We start from the raw sequence: 24486 nt of genomic DNA on the forward strand, positions 1-24486 counted from the left end.
CAGTTAAACAAGTTGAGAAAATACACCAGGGACAACCTGTTCAGACTAGAGGGCCATTTAATTTGCCAGAAACAGTCCTAAAAGGAACCGCTCCCCTGGAAGGAATTGCACAAAAAGCCACCACCGGGAAATGGTAGGCCTGTCTGGTGGGAGTAGCAGATGAAATGCAATTGACTGAAGGGCATACAAAAATTTCCAAATTACAAATGCCTATAAACACCAACCCACTAGCACTAAAACAACCATTTAAACCTTCACCAATTCTAGATGCACCTCCCCTCACTGAGAAAACACCAACTGATGGCATTTGGTTTACCAACGCCTCAGCAAAAAGAATAAATGGTAAATGGCAATATAAGGCCGCTGCGTTAGAAATTAACACCGGCAAACAAGTAATAGAAGAAGGTGAAGGTAGTGCACAAGTAGGAGAATTAAGGGCAGTTGTTCTAGCAGCACAAAATGGAGCAAGAGTTATCTATGCCGACTCCTATGCCATATGGGCAGGTGCCACACAATGGCTTTGTCAATGGGAAGCCCTAAATTGGGAAGTCTGGAGAACCATGGATTGGCAACTATTACTAAACATAGCCAGAAAAACACCATTCAAGATGGGATGGGTGAAAGCTCACGCCAAAGACAATAAACCAGCTACAAACTGGAACTAACAAGTAGATGAATTAGCCAGAATTAGGGAAATAAAATCAGGAGATACATCAGATTCCGAATGGTACCGACTAGGGGAATGATTACATCAAAAATTAGGACACACAGGCTGAGAAGCACTTTACTTTGCAGCCCAAAGCCGAGGTTGGCCTCTAAACAGGAAAACACGTGAAACCATCCTTACAAAATGCCCCCAATGTAAATTGAAAATGCAAACAGATCACCCTGCTAAAGCACCACCTCTACACATCAATGAAGGGAAAACTTTATGGTCTACATGGCAAATTGATTATATTGGGCCATTCAGACCCTCTGCGGGATATCGATATATCCTCACAGGAGTGGAAGTAGTCTCTGGCTTGCTTATGGCGACTAAGTGCCAGAGGGAAGATGGGCAAAATACCTTTCCAGAGCTATCATTTTGGTTCTCAAGTCTACCTACTCCTGATGTCATCCAAAGTGATAATGGCTCGCGCTTCTCATGTAGAGGTGCAAGAGCGGCAAAGCAGGAAGAAATTCAATGGGTATTTCACACTCCCTATTATCCTCAATCAAATGGGATAGTAGAAAGAGCTAATGGCCTATTGAAAAAGAGCCTTAAGCCACGATGCCCAGTGGGACACTTGACTTTCCATCAGTTGAATAATCGGTATGTGCCGACTGGGAGCCCTATAAGCCGAGCATTCTTTGCAAAAATCCAGTTTAGTACTCCACCTTCTGGGAAAAGGGAACATCCAACAACATTACAGCCAGGACAGCCTGTAATGGTCAATCTACCATCCATTGGTACTGTGCCAATGACTCTAAACCTCGTGGCACACTTGCCTGGGAGGCTACCAATAACAGTGGTGCAAAACAGAATTAGTGCACGGTGGATTTCTCCTTCTTTCTAACAGGGTAACCTGTCCGGAAAACCCCACCGAGACCAGTCTATTTTTCTGTCTTGTCTTGCAGCTTCCTCCAAAAAGAAAATAAGAAACATTGTCCTACTGCTGTTGATAATACTTGCTTCCCCACAAATGCCCACTTGTCTCAACTTGATCATCAATCACGGAATCAGCCACAATTCTGTCAATACAGATAAACCACCCGTTTTACTATTGACAGACAATAGCATAAACACAACCTGTAAAACAACCACCTGTTACTGAAGGATGTGTATTTAGTATGATTATTTACAATAGCTCTCACATCATATAGAAAATGCTGTAACATGAATCACTGCTCAATACATGACATAGTGAAGGAACATTCTGATGTTAGAATATCATGTATATGGAACACTCTAGAGGGATGCAACATAATACTAGGAACAATATCTCTCAAAATCACTAAACCTACCACAACTACATCGGTGCCTACTTTGAATACTCCCCTAATTTTACTAAGGAGTCTTACTGAGAAAACCCTAGAATGGCCATGGTCTCAAGCTCATATTGAGTATACCGGAACCATGGGAACACTCTCTGGTAAGGGAAATCTAAATCTTTCCACCGTGGTCATGCACGGAAATAAAGCATACCTAGAAAATGAGTGGAGATGGTACAAAGATGAAGCTTACGGCAAAGTTTCCCTACTTTGGGGAACAATAGGAGAAGAAATTAAAATAGGGTGCCGGATGATCAGTGGGTCTGCCCATGAAAAGGCATACAAGATTTCTGTGTACAATCTTACATCAAATCCAACAGCAGACTGGGATACAACACTTTGTACCACTGAAAGAAAATTGAGCTGTTGGCACAATTTTACCTTAGTACAACCTGTTATTATAATTTGCCTATGGGCTCGCGATAATGTGGGATTATCATTAAGATTTAAAATAGACATTATTAAGCCTAGCACAACAACACCTACCACTCCCCACTTAACGTCTACAGTGATTATAAAGGACAAGAAGACTCTATCCCCACAAATTTCAAGATTTGGACCCTATGCCATCAAATATACTGGCCAGCAACAAGTGTTATTTAATACATCATGGTCCCCCAAACGAGTGGAACTATCAATGCAGGTTAATATCTCTGCAATCAAACCTACCTGCTCACCATTCCTGAATACATCTTATACAGGATGGTTAGCACGGTTGCATGGACGAACCCTCACCTCTCCAAAACGATCAAGGAGAGATGTGACTGGTATTCTAGGAACACAATTAGGGGTATTAAACAGCATGGATGCTGAAGTTTTAGCAAACAAAATAAGCTCTGCAACAAGTAATTTATACAAATTAGGACATCCATTACAATCTTCTCTATCGGCATTGGGAACTAACCAATGGCTCTTATCTGATATATTACCCCAACGGGAAAGAATTAATGAAAAACACCACCAACTAATGGTGGACGCACTAGGTGCAACCCAAATTAATACCTCTCTTGCTCTTAGCTGTATTCAGTCCCAACTATGGGTACAATCCACTGTGGCAGCAATTATAAGAGAAGGTGAAGGGGGCACCTTGCCCACTGAAATTCAAAAAGTAATCTGGGATAATGCAACTAAATTTGAAAGGGAATTCCAGTCCTGGTGGCATCTAGTTAATTTCACTTATAACCCCACCAACAGTAAAGCTACAGCTTTTGTTTTGACAATACACAATGCTTCGGTATACACCACACACCAATCATTGCGCTGGGATTAAATCACCATGGAACTATACTCTATCCGTTAGAACACAGAGTATGGGCCCAACAAAATGGAAACAAATGGCAAACTGTTGATGCATGTGTTGTACGGGAACAACAGGGATTTATTTGTGAAAGTAATACCATCAAGGCCCAAGACATTTGTCTTGACACTGAACAAAATGTTTGTCATTTTGAAATACATCCTGATGAAACCCCTGAGACTGTACTTGTATATGTTGGAAATGGATGTATTTGTATGAGAACCCTTTGTGATTCTATATTTATAGACGACACCACTATAGAGACAAATAATCACTCATTCCCCAGCAAATTGGCATAGTAATTTAACAGGAGATTTTCCTTACCCTTTGTATCCCTTCTATTAGGCATAAACTGTTGTCCAAGTCTGAGACTAAGACTGGATCCAGCCGCACCTAGACTCCTCTCTGAGAAGGAGTTTAGAAAGCAAGGGGGTCCATTCTGAACCTCGTGACTCAACAGGAGTGTCTCCCTTACCCTTTTGCATCTCCGGTCTCTGTGTAAATCATTCTAAATCGATTCTAACTTGATTTTCCTTTGTATGTTTCTCCCATGTAGTAAGTAATAGAGTGAACCTTGCCATTGAACTTTGTTAAGTCGCACTTTTACAAATTCACATTAAAATCACCTTTTGCTAATACCTTTGACAGTGATTCTTTAAGTGATCTAAACCACTTCATTCGCGACAAATTGGCATAGTCGGCACGATCCTAAATCAGGATTCACGACAATTTAACAGCACTTATATTTGAACTATATAGCTCAGGCCTCCTGGAAGAGAGGGATATATATCTCTTGAAATGCCTGTGGGCCAAAGTAATCCTTGGTGTATCTGCCCTGGGGGATGACATAGAATAGAACAGAATATTTTCAGTTGGAAGGGACCTACAGTGATCATCTAGTCCAACTGCCTGACCACTTCAGGGATGACCAAAAGTTAAAGGATGTTATTAAGGGCATTGTCCAAATGCCTCTTAAACACTGACAGGCATGGGGCATTGACCACCTCTCTAGGAAGCCTGTTCCAGTGTTTGACCACCCTCTCGGTAAAGAAATGCTTCCTAATGTCAACTCTGAACCTCCCCTGATGCAGCTTTGAACTGTCCCCACACATCCTGTCACTGGATACCCGGGAGAAGAGATCAGCACCTCCCTCTCCACTTCCCCTCCTCAGGAAGCTGTAGAGGGCAATGAGGTCGCCCCTCAGCCTCCTTTTCTCCAAACTAGACAACCCCAGAGTCGTTAGCTGCTCCTCATAGGACATTCTTTCCAGTCTTTTCACCAGCTTTGTTGCCCTCCTCCGGGCGCATTCGACTACCTTCACATCCTTCTTAAATCGTGGGGCCCAGAACTGCACACAGTACTCAAGGTGAGGCCGCACCAATGCTAAATACAGCAGGATAGTCACCTCTCTTGACCGGCTGGTTATGCTGTGCACCCCATGATGCGGTTTGCCCTCTCGGCTGCCAGGGCACACTGCTGACTCATATTGAGCCTGCTGTCAACCAGCACCCCCAGATCCCTTTCTGCAGGGCTGCTCTCCAGCCACTCCTCTCCCAATTTATACTTGTGTCCAGCATTACTCCATCCCAGGTGCAGAATCCAGCATTTGTTCTTGTTAAATTTCATGCCATTGACGATTGCCCAATGCTCCAATCTATCCAGATCCCTCTGCAAGGCCTCTTGTCCCTCGAGAGAGTCAACAGCACCTCCCAGCTTGGTATCATCAGCAAACTTGCTAATGGTGCATTCAACTCCTGCATCCAGATCGTTGATAAATATATTGAACAGAATTGGCCCTAGAATTGAGCCCCGAGGAACACCACACTGGTGACCGGTCGCCAGCCAGATGCAGCCCCATTCACTACAACCCTTTGAGCCCTGCCCTTCAGCCAGTTCTTCACCCAGTGCACTGCATACCTGCTCATCTCACAGTTGGACAACTTGTCCAGAAGGATGCTGTGAGGGACAGTATCAAAAGCCTCACTAAAATCCAGAAAAACTACATCCACCGCCTTCCCTTCACCCACTAGGCAGGTGACCTTGTCATAGAAGGATATCAAATTAGTTAAACAGGACTTTCCCCTTTGTGAACCCATGTTGACTGTGCCTGATGATTGCGTTGTTCTTTAAATGCCTTTCAATAGCACCCAGCATAATCTTCTCCATAATTTTTCCAGGTACTGAGGTTAGACTAACAGGCCTGTAGTTTCCTGGGTCTTCCCTCACACCCTTCTTGTAAATTGGAATAACGTTGGCTAGCTTCCAGTCAGCAGGGACCTCCCCAGACTCCCAAGACCTTTGGTAGATGATCGGGAGGGGTCCTGCCATAACATCCACTAGCTCCTTCAGTACTCTGGGATAAATCCCATCAGGCCCCATGGACTTGTGAACATTCAGCTGATACAGCTGGTCCCTTACAATTTCAGTGTCCACAAATGGAAAGTCACTGTTCCCACAGTCATGGTCCTCTGACTCAGGGGACCAGGCAGCCCATCATCTATCAGTATTATTAAAGACTGAGGCAAAAAACACATTGAATGCCTCTGCTTTTTCTTCATCCCTATTAGTCAGGTGACCATCTTCAACAAGTATCAGTCCAATGTTTTCTTTAGACCTCCTCTTGCTATTAACATACTTTAAAAAGCCCTTCTTGTTATCTGACACAACACTGGCCAGTTTCAACTCCAGTTCAGCTTTGGCCTTTCATGTCTTCTCCCTGCATAAATGAACCACAGCTCTGTAATCTTCCTGCGAAGCCTGACCTTGCTTCCAGAGACTGTACAATTTCTTTTTCCTCTTGAGCTCCATGAGGAGATCCCTGTTCAGCCAAGCTGGTCTTCTGCCTCGCTTGCTTGACTTGCGACACAGTGGAATTGCCTGCTCCTGTGCTTCTAAAAGGTGCTTCTTCAAAACTGACCAGCACTCATGGACTCCTAAGCCCTCAAAAGCAGATTCCCAGGGGACACTGCTAAGTAGCTCCCTGAATAGCTTAAAGTTTGCTCCCTTGAAATCCAGGGTAGCAACTCTGCTGTCCTTTTTTCTCATGACACTGAAAATTTTAAACTCAACCATTTCATTATCACTGCGGCCAAGACAGCCACCTAGCATCACATCTCCCACAAGTCCTTCTCTATTCACAATTAGCAAGTCTATCTAGGAGGGCATCTTTCCTAGTTGGCTCCCTGAGTACTTGTGGCAAGAAGTTATCTTCCACGAACTTCAGAAATTTCCCAGGCTTGCTCGTCACAGCAGTGTGGTATTCCCAGTTGATGTCTGGGAAGTTGAAATCTCCCATAAGGACAAGGGCTACCGATCCAGAGATTTCTCCTAATTGCCTATAGAATAACTCATCAGTGCTTACATCCTGGCTGGGCAATTGGTAGCAGGCACCCATTACATCATCTCCTTTGTTTTCCATCCCCCTAATCCTCACCCAGAGGCTCTCAACCACATCATCACCAACTGTAAGGGCTGTACAATCAAACCTCTCCCTTATGTATAGTGCCACACCTCCACCTTGCCTGCCCTGCCTATTCCTCCTGAACAGCCTGTAGCCCTCCATCCCAGCACTCCAATCGCAGGAGTCATTCCACCAAGTCTCGCTAATACCAATGACATCATAGTTCTGGGAACTGACCAACGCTTCCAGTTCGTCCTGTTTGTTTCTCATACTGCGTGCATTGGTGTACAAGCATTTCAGATACGCTCCTGAGCCCTCCATGCTCCCAGGAGCAGTGCAAATGTTCCCACTAGCATTGCCACCCTCAGGTGATGCCATGCCAACCCTTGGCTTACCTACTGCAATCCTGTTGGTATCCCCTTTCCCCATTGATTCTAGTTTAAAGCTCTCTCAATCAGTCCCACCAGCTTATGCCCAAAGACGTGTTTTCCCCATCGGGGCAGGTGGATCCCGTCAGGCCCCAGCATACCTTGTCTCTTGAAGACTCTCCCATGGTTGTAAAATCCAAAGTTTTGGCAGAGGCACCAGTCCTGGAGCCAGGTATTGATATCCTGGGCTCGCCTGTTTCTTCCAAAGTCTCCCCCCATTACTGGGAGGATCGAGGTAAACACTGCCTGTGCTCCTGAATTATTTAGCATTCTTCTCAGGGCTCTGAAATCTCTTTCAGACTTTGTTGCTACATCATTAGTACCCATGTGGAAGAGCAGGAATGGATAGTAGTCTGAAGGTTGAACTAGGCTCTTCAGTCTTGTGGTGATGTCCCTAATTCGGGCCTGAGGGAGGTAGCAAACTTCCCTGAAGAGGGTGTGGTCTGCAAACGAGTGCTTCCATCCCACACAGGAGGGAATCACCAATGACCATAACTCGCCATTGTTTCTTCTCGGTGCTGGTCTTAATGCAGGTTTTGTTGCAAGGGGTTGGTCTCTCTGACCTTGGCAAGACTGCTTACATAGGTTCCTCCTCTATCTCATTATGCACTTCGTCTGCTGTACCCAGGGCCTCGTACCTATTCTGTAAGGGTATCTTAGAGGGTAAGGAGGGGTTTCTCTTACCGCTCCGTGCTGTAACCTTCTTCCATCCCTCCTTGTCCCTTGTGCCAGGTGATGCTGCCTTCCTCGTGGCACAAAACAGATCCTGGACCTGCCTCCAGAGTGGCCACGCTGAGTTGGCTTCTATGCATCAGAAATGGCAGAGTACAGCTCCATTGATCAATCTCCTTCTCAGACTCTTGAATACTCCTCAGTCTGCCCACCTCCTCCTGCACCTCAGCCACCAAGCAGAGCAGTTCATCTATCTGGTCACACCTCCCACAGGCTTGCTTGCTATCACTTTCCACCTCCAGGAACATCCCTTTGCACATCCCACAGTCGGAAACCTGGGTGGTCGCATGCTTTGACAGGAGCTCTGTCTGTGTAAGCTGCATTGGTTCTACTGGAAGCTCAGGAGAAGCAGAGGACACTGCTTTTTGCCAGGTGGTCACCATACTGCCCACTGCCGCGCGCCTGCCCGCTGGGAAATATATATGCTTGTCCGTTGCAATCAGCTGGGCTGATTGTTTTAGCCTGTTTAAGTCTCCTGCGCTGCTGGGTGCAGGCTCTGCCCCTTGCTGTCTTGTCCAATCAGCGGGTCTACAGTCAGTTGTTCAGGGAACACCCCCTGTTCAGACAAGCCTCTCCTTGTCCACGTGTATCCCTCTTGTGTCCCCCGCTGCTGCTGGTGCTCCTTGCACTGCTCTGGCATCCGTTGCAATCAACTGGGCTGATATAACAGATTATTTCTGTCTTCAGTATTTAAAAAAATATATTTTGTCCATAAAGCTTTAAAAGCATTACAGAGGACAGTGCAATTATGTGCAAGTTGCCCTCAGTTGGGAGCGTAATCCAAAGCTTGATTTAATCAGTGAAGAGTTGAGTCTTACATTTCCTTTGCTATTATTCCCAAAACTTTCACTGTTATTCCCATTTTATTTTGTGTATTTTATTGCAACATGACACACATCCATTTTTAGCTAAAACAAGCCATAAAGATATTTTTCAGTCTCTTCCTAAGCTTTTTCATATTTTTGGAATAACAGTAGTTACAGAATACCCTATTCTCCTATGAATTTAGGTTCTCGGAAGCCCGATAGTATTACTTGCCATTTCGAGGAAGAATTATAAAGATTTTTAATTGGAGAAGCATATTTAAGATCACAGTTAAAACTAAGGATGGTTGTTTTCAGAGAGAAGTACAGTACTGCAGATAGAGTAGTTTTTAGATACTCCATCCTTCCCACTGAACAGCAGTCCTAAATATAAAATACCAAATCCTCCTGCTGATACACTTGCAATGAGCTCCAGACAATGACTTCCAAAGAAGTAAAGCTCCAGAGTACATAAAATTTGGATGCAAAATTTTACCAACTGAACTTAGACTGCAAGTTCTTATATTAGAACGTGCTTAAAATTGTTTCTATTCTCTCTCTTTTTAAGCTATCTTCAAACAAACAAAAAAACAAAAAAATCTTGTTAAAAACAAATACACTCCCACATGCCCTGGTAATGAGCAGGAGTCTCAAGTACATGAAATCTGTACTATAGGCAAACTACTTGTATGTCCAGCATACAGCTAGACAAGTCCATAATACGATGGGTGAGCAATTGGCTGACGGGTCGGGCTCAAAGGGTTATAGTAAATGGGGTTACATCAGGCTGGCAGCCAGTCACCAGTGGGGTTCCCCAGGGCTCAGTTTTAGGGCCAGTGCTCTTTAATGTTTTTATAAATGATCTGGATGCAGGAGTCGAATGTACATTAAGTAAGTTTGCCAATGATACTAAACTAGGAAGAGCTGTGGACTCCCTCGAGGGTAGAGAGGCCTTACAGGGAGATCTGGATAGACTAGGGAGCTGGGCAATCACCAACCATATGAAATTTAACAAGAGCAAGTGCCAGATTCTACACCTGGGACGGGGTAATCCTGGTTATACATACAAATTGGGGGACGAGAGGCTGGAAAGCAGCCCCGCGGAAAGAGGGAGGTGCTGATCTCCTCTCTCTGGTGACCAGGGATAGGACACGAGGAAATGGAATGAAGCTGTGTCAGGGGAAGTTCAGATTGGACATTAGGAAAAGGCTCTTCACTGAGAAGGTGGTCAGTCACTGGAACAGGCTCCCCAGGGAAGTGGTCATGGCACCAAGCCTGTCAGAGTTCCAAGGAGCGTCTGGATGACGCTCTTAGTCATATGGTTTAGTTTTAGGTAGTCCTGCAAGGAGCAGGGAGTTGGACTCGATGATCCTTATGGGTCCCTCCCAACTCAAGATATTCTATGATTCTACTTTTCTCTTACATGCATGGTCCTGTATTTAAATTTCACCTGTTGTGGTTAAAAGATCAAGCCTTTCCAGAACATTTAGCTATTTGTTTGCATGATTGCATTGCCATCAACATCCTTACCTTTGTAGTATAAAAAGACCATTTTCATTATTGTAGCAGGTGAATGCCCCAGTAATGGACCAAAGCCTGACTCTCCAATACAGATCTAAAATATATTTTACTGTTGGGACAGAAATCATCTAAGAGAATACAGAAGATGGACACATAGTTGGGACAGCATAAACAAATAAGGTAATACTGCCCAGCATGAGAAGTGCTGGAATCAGCACTACATCTGTTTAACCTCTTAAGATTAAAAGAAGATACAAATGAGTAAGTTACATATTAAACTGATTTGGAAATGACACAGTTTATAAGTGGTACATAAAGCAATCATCCACCTACTGAGTGGACAAAAATGTTCAATTTTTTCAACTAGGAGGCTTTTGAAGATAGGGAATTGAAGTGTATGCCAATGCATAGCAAAGGATATTGTCTGGATTCTGGGGGGATTTTCTGAATGGTTGTTTACAGAAGGACTGAGCTAATTAAAATAATCAAACCAAATGTACACATAAAACACATAAAAAACAAGTTCAAAGTTTGCAGTTACTCTAAGAAACAAACAGTAAACACACATGCACACAAACCAAAACCAAAAAAAGATATTGGGAAGTAAAACACAGGGTGTTTAAAACACAAGAAATAAAAAGGAACACTTTCATAAGATGTTTCATGCTGTCTTCTAGACCTGTGAAAAGCTGCTCATATCAAGTGAGCCACATTATTCCTCTTTAAACCCTGTTTAAGACAGTCTTTTACCTGCATGCAGAGAGCCTGTGTACCCGAGTACCTGAGTGCAGAGAGCACACCAGAAGGCTAAGACCAGCACACTGCAGATTGGTAGTCTTGGCCTCCTTTCACTCACATCAGTTATCTTCGGTTACACTTAGGTTAACAGCTCCTAGGACAGTAACAATTACTTTTGTCAAGTTCATTTACACTGCCTACCAAAATGCACCTTAAATGCCCTACCTGTAATACAAGTCTGCAGAAAAGGAAAAGAACTGAACTACTGGGTAAGAAAAATTGAAGTAGTATTTTAATGTAGCCAAGTAAGCCAAAACATTATTTCCATGTACACATCGTTACTGAACAATGCATCTTCTCTCCTCCCACACAAAATTCTAAATAGAAATCTCAGCAGAACTGTATGTGTGTATATATATAACTTGTTGGAATATCAAAAGGCTCAGGCTTAAAGCTGCCAACTCTGACAACAATGTATGGCACACCAGATCTCTTCTGAAAACTCAAGAGGAAGATGTCAACAATTAAAAACTATGCATCTCCTTTTCTGTAAACCAGACAAACATGTGTGTAACGTCATGGTAAAGTTGCTTTTATTTTAAGATGGTACTTGTCTGATCACCTTACCTTACTGTGTGATGTGGCTGTGCCACTCCTGAGTTACACTATCATGCCAAATGAGTGCCCAAAAAAACAGTTATTTGTTTGAATTTAGTATTGTTGTGGTTTAACCCCAGCCAGCAACTAAGCACCATGCAGCCGCTCCCTCACTCCCCCCCTGCTCCCAGTGGGATGGGGAGGAGAATTGGGAAAAAAGGTAAAACTCGTGGGTTGAGATAAGAACGGTTTAATAATTAAAATAAAATATAATACTAACAATAATAATAATGAAATATAATAATAATAACTGTAATTAAAAGGAATATAACAAAAAAAGGAAGAGGAGAATAAAAAAGAAATAACACCCAAGAAAAGACAAGTGATGCACAATGCAATTGCTCACCACCCGCTGACCGATGCCAGAGCAGCGATCCACCCCTCCCGGCCAACTCCCCCCTGTTTATATACTGGGCATGTCGTTCCATGGTATGGAATACCCCTTTGGCTAGTTCAAGTCAGCTGCCCCGGCTATGCTCCCTCCCAGCTTCTTGTACACCTGCTTGCTGGCAGAGCACAGGAAGCTGAAAAGTCCTTGGCTTAAGATAAGCGCTGCTTAGCAACAACTAAAACATCAGAGTGTTATCAACAGTATTCTCACACTAAATCCAAAACACAGCACTGTACCAGCTACTAAGAAGAAAATTAACTCTATCCCAGCTGAAACCAGGACAAGTATATTACTTGGAATAGCACAGCCACGTATAAGCTACAGAAATCATAGCAAACAAGGGCTAATTGTATAGGACTGCTCATTGTATGGAGTGCTAGACTTTTTTCTGCTGTTAGTAAGAAATAATTATTTACATTGTAATGTAACTTGATGAATAAAATAGATGTTTACCATATTTCAAAGTTAATATGGCAGTCTGGGACTCCTTCCCTTTGGAAAGGGGCAATATAACTAAAAGATAAAGTCACTAATGAATCACTGATCAGTTGGAACATGGTAACTCTGAACAAAAAGACTTCTAGGCAACGCCTCACCCTAAAGGCTTGGCAAAGAGCTTTATTCTACTCATGTCCTAATGAGTTCTAAGTAACTTTTTTCTGCAGGAGTCCAATTGGAAAAAAAAAAAAAAATCCAAAGCCAGAAGACTGAGAACATACATTACATAAGCGTTCATGCTGTACCATAAAATACATTAACTTTTGATCCACAGACCCTCTTCTTCCGTGCTTCTGAACTATGCTATTAGTCAGGAAAACATATTGAAGAGCCTCAAAACTGAGAACCATCTAGACAAACTAATATTTGCATACAATGAAAACATTTACTTAGCAGGTATTATGACACTACTCTTAAAAACCCTTTCTTTGTGTAAGGTTTGCAATGTCAGGACACATAGGCCTAGCCAAACACCCACTCCACTAAAGAACAAATATTCTACAAAAACAAAGGTGAACATTTGATGGGAAGAAAAAAAATATTAAAAGGTATAATTAACTTCACTCTGAAGTCAACTCATGGGAATCGCAACATCAGCAATGAATTAGTACTCTTACCAGTTTTACAATGCATTTGGCATGGTAGAAGATATTCTCAAATGTCTGATATTAATCTAATATTACGACATTTAAAAATCTAATTCAAAGGGAGTAAAGCATTGTGACAATACCAGATTCAAAGCACTGGTAAGGGTGAATTTACTTTTTAAAGCAGAGATGAGCTAATGGCTTGCTTCTACTGAAAGGAGATCCCGCTTCCCATCCCTCTTCCTTTTCTTCTTCCAACTCCACCCCAGTTCCTTGTTCCTTCTACTCTCAGGTGCACTCTTCCTCCACTGCACTGGCTTTGGTATTTCTCAGACCCTTCAACAAAATAGCTTTCTGCCAGATGGTCAGTTATTTCTGTAGTTTCTCTTGGATTAATTTACCGAGATTTACTGAGTTGAATCAGCACACCGCAAGGACAGAGAAGCACAACAGGAAGGAACACAAAGCTGAAAGCAGAAGGACGGAAAGAGATAGGATCCCTCTCTTTCAGCACCAGCAAGCTGATGATCCAGTTCTTCGGCTTCCTTCAACAGCGCGGCTGATGAGCTGCCTTTAAACCTTGGACAACAGCTGATAGGTAACTCAAATGGCCCTCTGTGTGATTTCCCAAGGCTGGTATAGTTCAACATGTTTTCAACCTCTACAGCACCTTATACAATGGTGAAATCATGGAAAGTCAGGTCTAAGGAGGAAACAGCATTATGCATGATTAAATCCAATTTTTAGAGTTTCTAAACTAAAATAACGATTTTTTTTTTATTTTAAAGTTGAATACAACATCCAAAAAAGCCCAAAGGAAAGAACACATTTACAGCCCACTATTACTAATAAAAGGCTAGATAAAATATCAATCATAGAATCATAGAATCATTTAGGTTGGAAAAGACCCTTAAGATCATTGAGTCCAACCGCAAACCTAACACTGCCAAGACCACCACTAAACCATGCCCCTAAGCACCACATCTACACGTCTTTTAAATACCTCCAAGGATGGTGACTCAACCACTTCCCTGGGCAGCCTGTTCCAATGCTTGACAACCCTTTTGGTGAAGAAATTTTTCCTGATATCCAGTCTAAACCTCCCCTGGCACAACTTGAGGCCATTTCCTCTCATCCTATCACTTGGTACTTGGGAAAAGAGACTAACACCCACCTCGCTACAACCTCCTTCCAGGTAGTTGTAGAGAGCGAGAAGGTCTCCCCTCAGCCTCCTTTTCTCCAGACTAAACCACCCCAGTTCCCTCAGCTGCTCCTCATAGGACTTGCTCTCTAGACCCTTCACCAGCTTCATTGCTCTTCTTTGGACACTCTCCAGCACCTCAATGCCTTTCTTGTAGTGAGGGGCTCAAAACTGAACACAGTATTCGAGGTGCGGCCTCACCAGTGCCAAGTACAGGGGGACAATCACTTCCCTAGTCCTGCTGGCCACACTGTTTCTGATACAAGCCAGGATGCTATTGGCCTTCTTGGCCACCTGGGCACACTGCTGGCTCATATTCAGCTTGCTGTCGACCAACAACCCCAGGTCCTTTTCTGCCAGGCAGCTTTCCAGCTGCTCTTGCCCAAGCCTGTAGCATTGCATGGGGTTGTTGTGACCCAAGTGCAGGACCTGGCACTTAGCCTTGTTGGATCTCATATGATTGGCCTTGTCAGGATCCAGCCTGTCCAGATCCCTCTGTAGAGCCTTCCTACCCTCAAGCAGATCAACACTCCTGCCCAACTTGGTGTCGTCTGCAAACTTCCTGAGGGTGCACTCGATCCCCTCACCCAGATCATTGATAAAGATATTAAACAGAACTGGCCCCAATACTGAGCCCTGGGGAACACCACTTGTGACTGGCCGCCAACTGGATTTAACTCCATTCACCACAACTCTTTGGGCCCAGCCATCCAGCCAGTTTTTTACCCAGTAAAGAGTACACCTGTCCAAGCCATGAGCAGCCAGTTTCTCCAGGAGAATGCTGTGGGAAAGAAACATCAAGAAACTCCTGAAATCCCATATCATGCACACTATTTTTCCTTCTACTCTAACAGCAAATATCATGTAAATGGCAAGCTATTAAATCACTTTCATAACAGCACAACATTTCAGAAGAGAGCAATTTAAATTAGTATCAGGCGAACACAGATTTGTATTCTGTGGTGTTACCTGTTTGGGTTGGTTTTGTTCCTGTTTTCATGGAGAAACGAGGGGGAAAACGATACACAGATTAAATATTATGGAGAAATAAAATCCATGCATGATAAAGCAGCATAACAAAACACAGTTGAAATAATACATACAATTTACCTATTAATTCAACTCTTCCACAACTGCTCCAATATTGCAAGTAGTTTGGGATTTTTTAAACTCCTCCCACATATGGATTTTTTGCTGAATTATACTACTCTGAAGTGACAAAAGAGTACAATTTAAAATTCTGACATCTGATGATTATAAACAAATATCACATTACTGAAGGCTGAAGAATTTGGACTCTGAAGCCACAGTGCTATATGTAGAAAAATTATAAACTTTCAGAAACTTCTAAACCCGATCTACAGATTTTCTCCCTGAAAAGTTAATTTTTCTTTTTTTAAATTTTCTTAAAACAGATATAAAGCACAGTATTATTTAAGGTTGTATTGGGTTTGCATGGCAAGGTTTTGGTAGCAGGGGGGGGGGGGGCTACAGGGGTGGCTTCTGTGAGAAGATGCCAGAAGCTTCCCCTATGTCCGATAAAGTCAATGCCAGCGGGTTCCAAGACGGACCCGCCGCTGGCCAAGGCCGAGCCAATCAGCAACAGTGGTAGCGCCTCTGGGATAACATATTTAAGAAGGGGAAAAGAAGTTACAGGGGAGTAGGAGTTGCAGCGAGAGAGAGAGGTGTGAGAAGATGTGAGAGAAACAACCCTGCAGACACCAAGGTCAGTGAAGAAGGAGGGGGAGGAGGTGCTCCAGGCACCAGAGCAGAGATTCCCCTGCAGCCCATGGTGAAGACCATGGTGAGGCAGGCTGTCCCCCTGCAGCCCATGGAGGTCCATGGTGGAGCAGATATATCCACCTGCAGCCCCTGGAGGACCCCACGCCGGAGCAGGTGGATGTGCCCTGAAGGAGGCTGTGGCCCTGTGGGAAGCCCATGCTGGAGCAGGCTCCTGGCAGGACCTGTGGACCCATGGAGAGAGAGGAGCCCACGCTGGAGCAGGTTTGCTGGCAGGACTTGTGACCCCATATTATTATTATCATTATCATTGTTTTTCATTCCTTTCTGTCCTATTAAACTGTCTTTATCTCAACTCACGAGGTTTTTTTCCTGATTCTCTCCCCCATCCCAGGGGTGGGGGGCAGTGAGCGAGCGGCTGCGTGGTGCTTAGCTGCCGGCTGGGGTTAAACCACGACACTGTTCTTAAGTTATTCCAGAATTAATAGTTTTATTTGAAAAAATAAAAAGATGTGCTATTTCAAAACTGCAAATTACGCAGTAGAAATTAATTCCAGGTCATGCAGTTCCTCTACAACTATTTTTCTTCCTCATCTTGGATCTGTTTCTACTTGCAACATTCTTCTGGCTTATTAAAGGTTTATAATTGAGACAGAGATAAAAATGCCTATTACAAAGAGCAGCAGTTATTAATTGCTGTGAAAATAAACTGGTTTGTGTGTAACTGTCATGGTTTAACCCCAGCCGGCAACTAAGCACCACGCAGCCGCTCGCTCACTCCCCCCACCCAGTGGGATGGGGGAGAGAATCAAAAGAAAAAACACCTCGTGAGTTGAGATAAAGACAGTTTAATAGGACAGAAAGGAAGGAAAAATAATGATAATAATAATAAAATGACAATAACAATACTAAAAGAATTAGAATATACAAAACAAGTGATGCACAATGCAATTGCTCACCACTCGCTCACCGATGCCCAGTTAGTTCCCGAGCAGCGATCCACCCCTCCCAGCCAACTCCCCCCACTTTATATACTGGGCATGATGTCATATGGTATGGAATATCCCTTTGGCCAGTTTGGGTCAGCTGTCCTGGCTGTGTCCCCTCCCAGCTTCTTGTGCCCCTCCAGCCTTCTTGCTGGCTGGGCATGAGAAGCTGAAAAATCCTTGACTTAGGATAAACACTACTTAGCAACAACTAAAAACATCAGAGTGTTATCAACATTATTCTCCTACTAAATCCAAAACACTGCACTATACCAGCTACTAGGAAGAAAATTAACTCTATCTTAGCAAAACCAGGACAGTAACTTATGGAAAGCAACAAATGGCCAAGTAGGGGATGCTGAAACAATGAACACAAGAGGTTTTGTTGCTCACTTTGCTTCTCCACCCCAAAGAATATAATCAACAGAAACTGCAAGCATTTCTCAAATAATATTCTAACTGCACAGAGGAATTTGTCCTGGAAAAAGAAATATATGAAATAATTATAAACCACAGAAGCATATTTTGAAATGTTAAGCCAAGGTCTTTGAGTTCTAAACTTGGTTTTTTGCACAATTTTACATTAATGAAAACCCTCCATATTCATTATGCTCCTTGATACTATTTCGGTTGCCAATGATGCTCAATCCCTTCCCCTTTTCCCCAAAAGTTCTAATAAGAGGTAAAATCATTTAAAATTGCAGGAATCCAACATTCCCAAAAGCTAACAGGCAGACTTCAAGTACAGGTGGAAAAGTAAATTAAAGTGAGAGATGAACCATTGATTCAGTAGGTTTTCTTGAAAGTATGAAAAACCTTTACTTCAGAAATACCTAGCAATACTCATCATCCATTGCTTCATTTGCTTAGAATTGCAATGACAAACAATACCAGTATTTGCTTAAAAGAAAGACATTTCCTGTGGACTAAGTAAACCACTAACAGATAAGGAAAAGAGAAACCTGAGAGCCAAAAGGGAAAGAGCAGGTCATTCTATTGGTTTCTTTTCTTAAAGATGAACTACCTTTAATTAAAGAAGGATCGATTTACATAACTGACAGTAGTACAGCTGTACTGACTTTAGGTACACTACTGGATTGGTTATCATGAGAAAGGAAAGTTGTACTGTAGTCAAATACACAAATATGCTCTGCCATTTTGTCTGCACCAAGTTCTGAACATTAACAGAGAATAAGATGATGTAGTTTAGAGATCCTGATGGATAAAGCTTGCGTTGCCTCTTGATAACTGATTTATTTTTTGCTGATAGTACTGGTGCTAACAAAATAGAAGTTGAGATTCTCCAAGAAACAAATAGTTCCTACACAGTAATTCTGATTTAGTGTTTCCTCAGAAACACCACGCACTTTGAGTTAGGTACCCAGTTCCCAAACTCCACACATTTAACAGGAACTTCTCTTGTCCTTCTCAGCTCCTTATAAAAACTGCTGAGCTGAAGGCCAAGTGAATCTAAGCACACGCTCCCAAGCATTCATGCAGTCAAAGAAAAAAGTGGATGACAATATGCTTTCATTTTCTCTGGACTAAAACTACTGCAGAAGACTATTAAACTAATTACCGGCTATATACCAAAATTAATGAGGATGAATTCAGCCCTTTAAACAGCCATGAAAAAAAAAGAAAAATCACAATGATATATCCTAACACAACAGTTTGGAAATAAACTTGTACCTGACAATGCTACATTGAGATGCCCTTATGATTTCATCACTGATAAAACAACAATTTTCTCATACTCTGTAACTCCAGTCACTAAGGAAATGCTGGGCCCAAATCCTACAAAGACGCAAAACTATGCCATCAAAACCAGCAAGTACATACGCTCATACTCCATCAAGAAAAAAACCCAAAATGTTCACCACCACACATTTTTGAACACACAATATTGGTAGGAAATATGTGGGCAGCTGAAGCAGCCAAACTTGATCTATATCCATACAATAGAATTTAGATGGTGTTTGCAAAAATAAAATATTCCATAACATGATTCATACACATAGTCGCACCTAGATAGATGCAGGTACATTCTGGACCAAGGCCACCGAAACATAAAAACAAGTGTAAAATTCTCCTTTTTCACTGGGAAAATCTGGGTCCTCATATACCTCAGTCTACAGAGATGTGAAAAAATTCTCACACACTGATGCTAGAAGTTAACAGAACCTCCTCAACTACTTTCATCTAAACAGTATATGGTATGAGAAAAAGAGATGGCATGTTCTGAAACATGTAAGTCTTGTCAGACACTAGCAATGACAATACAGTAAATACTTGCTAGGACCAGATAGCTTGCTTTTTAAAATCCCAACTCTAAGAACTTACCAGCTGAACAAAAGTTGTAGTTACTCCAATTGCACTGAAAAACATCTCACTTGAAATAGCAGATTCAGCATCCAGAGCCTGTAGGAACCTAGAACTTTTTGGTCTCAAGTGCCTAAAATGTACTGTCAAAATAAACACCACATGTTGCTGCTCCCATTAAACAGAAAAATTCAGACTACAACACATCCTGGTGCAAAGCAATGCAACAACAAAAAATCTGGGAGCAAGACCTTGCCAAATCCATCAGATTCTTGTTCACAAACATCTATGTTCAATTGCTCAGAATAAAGTACTGAGCCACACTTAGATGACTAGGGAAATCTGCACCTTCTTAAATCCTGGCCCTAGAGACCTTGGAAAGGTTAAGCCTCATTTTCTTACTTTGATTCTCAAAGCTTGGTTGTGTGGTTTTGGTTTTTTTTAAACTAGACAGTTTTCCTGTACTTTTTTTGTCCCATGGATCGATCAATTCTGCAAAGGTAGAGGGGAGCAGCTGGAGAGAACAACTAAAGAAGATGTCACAGAGTAAGGAAAAGGTAACACTAAGGTGGAGATATCTGGACCATGCGGTAGCCTCACCTCCTGGATTCGCCTGCGGGCCTGCTGCAACACCTCCTCGTACCCCTTTTGTCGCAGCTCACTCAGGCTCTCATAATACTCTTCGGGGTCGTCAGTCTCAGTGAAGAGCACCTGCGAAAGAATCTTCCAGCCGCAGGTATCCAAGCTGTTGAGCAAGTAAACTTGCAGTTTGTAGCAGAGAGCGTCCATCTCCTGCTCGGATAGCTCCGGGGCTCCGAACAGCACTGTCCACACGCCCGAGGGCTCCTCGGGGAAGGCAGGTAGGTAGGGTTCCAGCTCCGAGTTCACCGAGCACAGCTGCTGATGCACAGCCCGCAAGTCTTGGAAGGAGAAGAGGCCGGCCCAGCTGCACTCCTCCCCCACGGGCTCCGCGCCGGGAGCGGCCGACTCGGCTGCCTGCAGCGGCGAGGGCGGCATCGACAACGAGGCGGCCTCCTCCTCCTCCTTCTCCAGCTCCAGCGCTTCTATCTCTTCGGCGGCACCTGCCACCTCCGGGCCCCGCAGCGGCCTCCGGGCCAGGCTGCTCTTGGCGCGCAGCGGGCTCTTCGGCAGCGCCTCGGCCGCCCCACTCCGCTCGGAGCCCCACAGCCCCGCCTCGGCGCGGAGATGCGAGGAGCCGCGCGCCAGGCCGGAGTCCGTGCCCCAGGCCGGACCCCTGCTCACCTTGGGGGCGGCTCTGGCCTCGGGGCCGGCAGGGCCGCCGCGGTAGAGCTCGCGGGAGCCGCTGCGCTGGCGCTGCACCGTCCGGTTGTGGCAGGTGATGGCGAACTTGCCCTCTATCTCATTCCAGGCCACGATGAAGACGAATTTGTGCTTCTCCCGCTCCTGGAAGGCGTGAGGCCTCACGGCCACCCAGTCGGCCTCCAGCGTTTCCTCCAGGGCGAAGGCGGACATGGCGCTGCGCGGCTTCCCACGCACACACCCCACCCCACCCCACCCCACCCGCTCCTGTCCTGTCCTGTCCTGTCCTGTCCCGTCAGCCGCCCCGCCTGCCCCGCCGCGCGCCGGCCGGCAACAGCTCCCTGCAGCCCCGCCTCACTGCCCACCATCAGCCATCTTAGCGACGGGGGGACGGGGAAAGCGCTGAGGGGGGAGGATGCGCTGGATCCCGACCGAGGCGGCGGGGGTGGGGAGGGAGGACAGAGAGGAATCACTTCCTCTCTGCTCGGTGCCCGCCGCGCGCCCGCTGCCGAGGAATCCCGCCGCTGCCGCCTCTGATCATCAACCTGCCGCCGCGGCGGATAATGCCCAGTGTCCCCACACAGGTACTTCACGCAGTCACGCGAGGCAGGATCTGTTTACAAGCGGCGGTGGCGCTGCGGCAACTCACCGCCAGCCCCGCCCCGCGGCCTCCCAAAGCCCCACCTTCCCACCCCGCGAGGCGTCTTCCCCATTGGCTGTCGCCCTGGTTTCCCCGGCGGAGGGAGGTGGGCGGAGCCTTGCGCCCTGCCCCGCCCTTTCTCCGCCGGCCACGCTCGCGATCTCCAACCCTCCCTTCTCGCTGTCCCGTGGTTGGCGGGGGGAAGGGCGATGCCCTGCCCCTTCCCTCGGATGTACAACGCGGCAGTTTGGCCGCTGTGTGCTGCATGCTGGGAAGGGCACGTGCCGGGCCGCGGCCGTTAGGGGAGTGGGGCTGGGCGGTTCCGCGGGAGAGGAAGGAAGTGGGACTGCTGCCATCTGATTTCCCCTGGGGTCAACGGAAGCGGGCCGTTCAGGGTGAAATTTGCCACCCCTGTCGTACTTGCACTGTGGCTCCCGGGGGCAGGCTGGAGGGCAGCAGCCTCTGTTTCGGGCAGCTTCTGAGGCAGCGCTGGCTTTGCCTGCCGCGGCTCTGGCCTTGCTGTTAACTCCCTGTCAGCCCGTGACCCCGGTGGGGCCCATTGGCCTCTGCAGCCCTGCACAGCAGCTCCCCTTGTCACCAAACGCGACGAAAAGAACTTATCAACACCAATGAGATGCAGATAAGCAGGCACTCCTTTAATTCAGCGCTGGGAACACGGGGGATAGCTCTGCCAAACCGTGTTCACCTTCACATCAAAATCCATCACTTTTTATACACGAGATGTTAACATATTTAATCATTCAATACATATTCATCGTTATTCTATTAAATGATTGGTTAAAATTTCTTCGCCTACCATGCAAATTACTACGCATGCCCACTACGATTTTTGAGCCCTTTACTTCCTTAACCTTTTGGGTCGGTGGGTTTCTTGAGTCGGTGGTCTATGAGTCGGTGGTCGTGATCTCCCCCTGCCGGAATTACCTTTCCCTTAGGTTCACTTAAACTTGGCAACACTAAGCGGTCCTTCATGGATCGTTAACAAAGCAGACTATCATTCACTTTGGTTTCTACTCTGAGACAGCTTCACAATGCCATATGTTGGTAGGGTCACTGATGCTTCAAGTCTTGCATCGTTCCTACCTTAATAGCCCCATTGTTTCTAGTATTCCATTGTTTTAGGCACTTCACAACCCCTTCTCTGATACGTAATATGCTCACTATTAAATTTAACTTTTACTATGATCATTTTATTAGTTATATATATACACACACACCTTATCAATATTCTTACCCTAAAACAATCATTGGTCAATTTCATTTAACTCTGCTGATTGGAATCCTTGATATTTAAATCAAGATGGGAATGGTAAGGGGATTTCCAAGCAGCATAGCTGGTCTCCATGACAATCTCCTTAGTTTCTTAAAACAAAACAAAAAGCCATTAATTTCTAGTGAAGTTTCTATAGTTAATTGTTTCAATCTTAACAAACCTATGCTTTATAACTCTTCTATATATGTAGAATCAAATTTTGATTATTTTATCATTATTTTATCAGATTAATTTGCAACACCCTGACCACTCTCCACTAGCCTGCAGCTAGTGCTTCTTTCCAGGGCCTCTGCCCCCAAGCTGCCAGAGGGTTTTTAAGTATAGAGGTCTGTGAAGGCAACAAATCCTCTCACAGGGAAATGATATGTGCAGAGGATTTGTTTCTGCTTTTTCCTGTTCCCTAAAGCAGTTTTCTGCATGGTGACAGGAAAGGATGTGGTGCTTCAGCAGCTTGTTTTAGTTGTATGACTTTATTCTGACTAGAGATTGAACCAAAGTATTTCAAAGATCAATTATCAAGAGTCCTAGTATTTCAGGTACATTACTGTAGAGGCCAAGGACTTTGAAGCAGTATTAGCCTGGCTGTTCTCAGATAGCAGAGGAATAAGCTGGTATGATTTAAAGCAGATATTAGGTAAATGTAACATTTGTGAGCTGGCTGAAAACTAGTCTGAAAATCAGCTACAATAAAATTTCTGATAGGCCTCTCTTCATGCAGCAGAAAAGCTGTGCCATCAGCTCTCAAGAGCTATTATATTTTGCCAAAAAACTTATAGGAACAAAAACTTGCAAGGAAATAGCAATTTTTCAAAGTCACATTATCAAGAAGCACTGAGTAGCCTTCATAGTAATTTCTGTATTGCGGGACATGCATAACTTTTCATTCATAAAAATATAAAGGGCAGGCTTTTCAGATGTTGGTGTTTTGTTCTTAAAGGTGGTTAAAGGAAATACGTCACTGATCTCTACCAAATAAAACAGCAAAAAATTAAAATTACATTCTTAAAGGCTAGTAGTTGCCTTCTGAACAGGACTTGTGGTGGAGTGTACTCTTCATCACTAAGCAGAAGTGGGTTAGGTAGCACCCAATCAGCCTGACCTGTGGTTGATTCCCACACTTTAAAAAGGTGACAAGTTTGCAGCAACTGAAACAACTACTGGGGAGTGTCTCTGAAGAGAACCCAAGCTGCCTGGAGAGAAGTGAGCTGCTGTCACGCTGCTGCTGAGGATGTGGCACTTCAGCGCATGTGGATCCCATCGCTAACCTGGAAACTGCATACGTGAGAAGCCTAGTTAACCTTACGACCAGGGCTGTTGGAAGTAGCAGTTACTCAGCTGACAAGCTGGATTATTACATTTTAAAGAACCAAAGCTTTTTGAGAGCCACAAGTGTTCTGTCACTAGTGAGCTGAAACATAAGGTTAGGAATTCAATTGATGTCATTTTTTTTTTTTTTGTAAGAATTGGGTCAAACACCAGAACTTTTAAGGCAGGGAGTACTCTGAGTCATTGCTATCCCTGGGTGGTCTCCAAGCAGTGATATTTAATAAGATCTTGAGTTAGTAAGCCAGTGAAGAATAGGTTTGCAAACTTCCAGGAGTCGCTCTGTGCTTTTTCTGCCTTGCAGTATCATTTCCCTGAGCCTGTATCTGCTGGTTCTCAGACATGATCTCAGTTCAGGTTGGTATTGGGAAAACAAGGAAACTACGGAATCCAAATTCAGCACAAAAGGAGATATAGCGAAAGATTCCCAGCTGCATTGATTGTAGCCTGCCTAGGCAGATCCATACATAATCAATGCAGAACTGGGCTGGTGATAGGATGAAACCCTATGGAACTGCACATGTGTGGGGTGGATTAGTAATTGCCAGGCGTAAAAGGTTGGATCTTCTGTGGATTGAATAACCCGAACCACTGCAAAGTGATCTCACCCAATGC

General features: G+C 44.4%; 1 protein-coding gene across 1 annotated transcript in view; it reads right to left on the bottom strand.

The window, feature by feature from the left end:
• Positions 1–20827, bottom strand: part of LOC127028689 (junction-mediating and -regulatory protein-like) — a 94980-nt gene extending 74153 nt beyond the window's left edge. Inside the window, exon 1 of the mRNA XM_050914390.1 lies at positions 19934–20827. Coding sequence (XP_050770347.1) covers positions 19934–20827 — 894 coding nt within the window. The remainder of the gene's footprint in view (positions 1–19933) is intronic.
• Between the last annotated feature and the right edge of the window lie 3659 nt (positions 20828–24486).

This window comes from Gymnogyps californianus, unplaced genomic scaffold, assembly GCF_018139145.2.
Source record: "Gymnogyps californianus isolate 813 unplaced genomic scaffold, ASM1813914v2 HiC_scaffold_39, whole genome shotgun sequence".
NCBI classification, from domain to species: domain Eukaryota; kingdom Metazoa; phylum Chordata; class Aves; order Accipitriformes; family Cathartidae; genus Gymnogyps; species Gymnogyps californianus.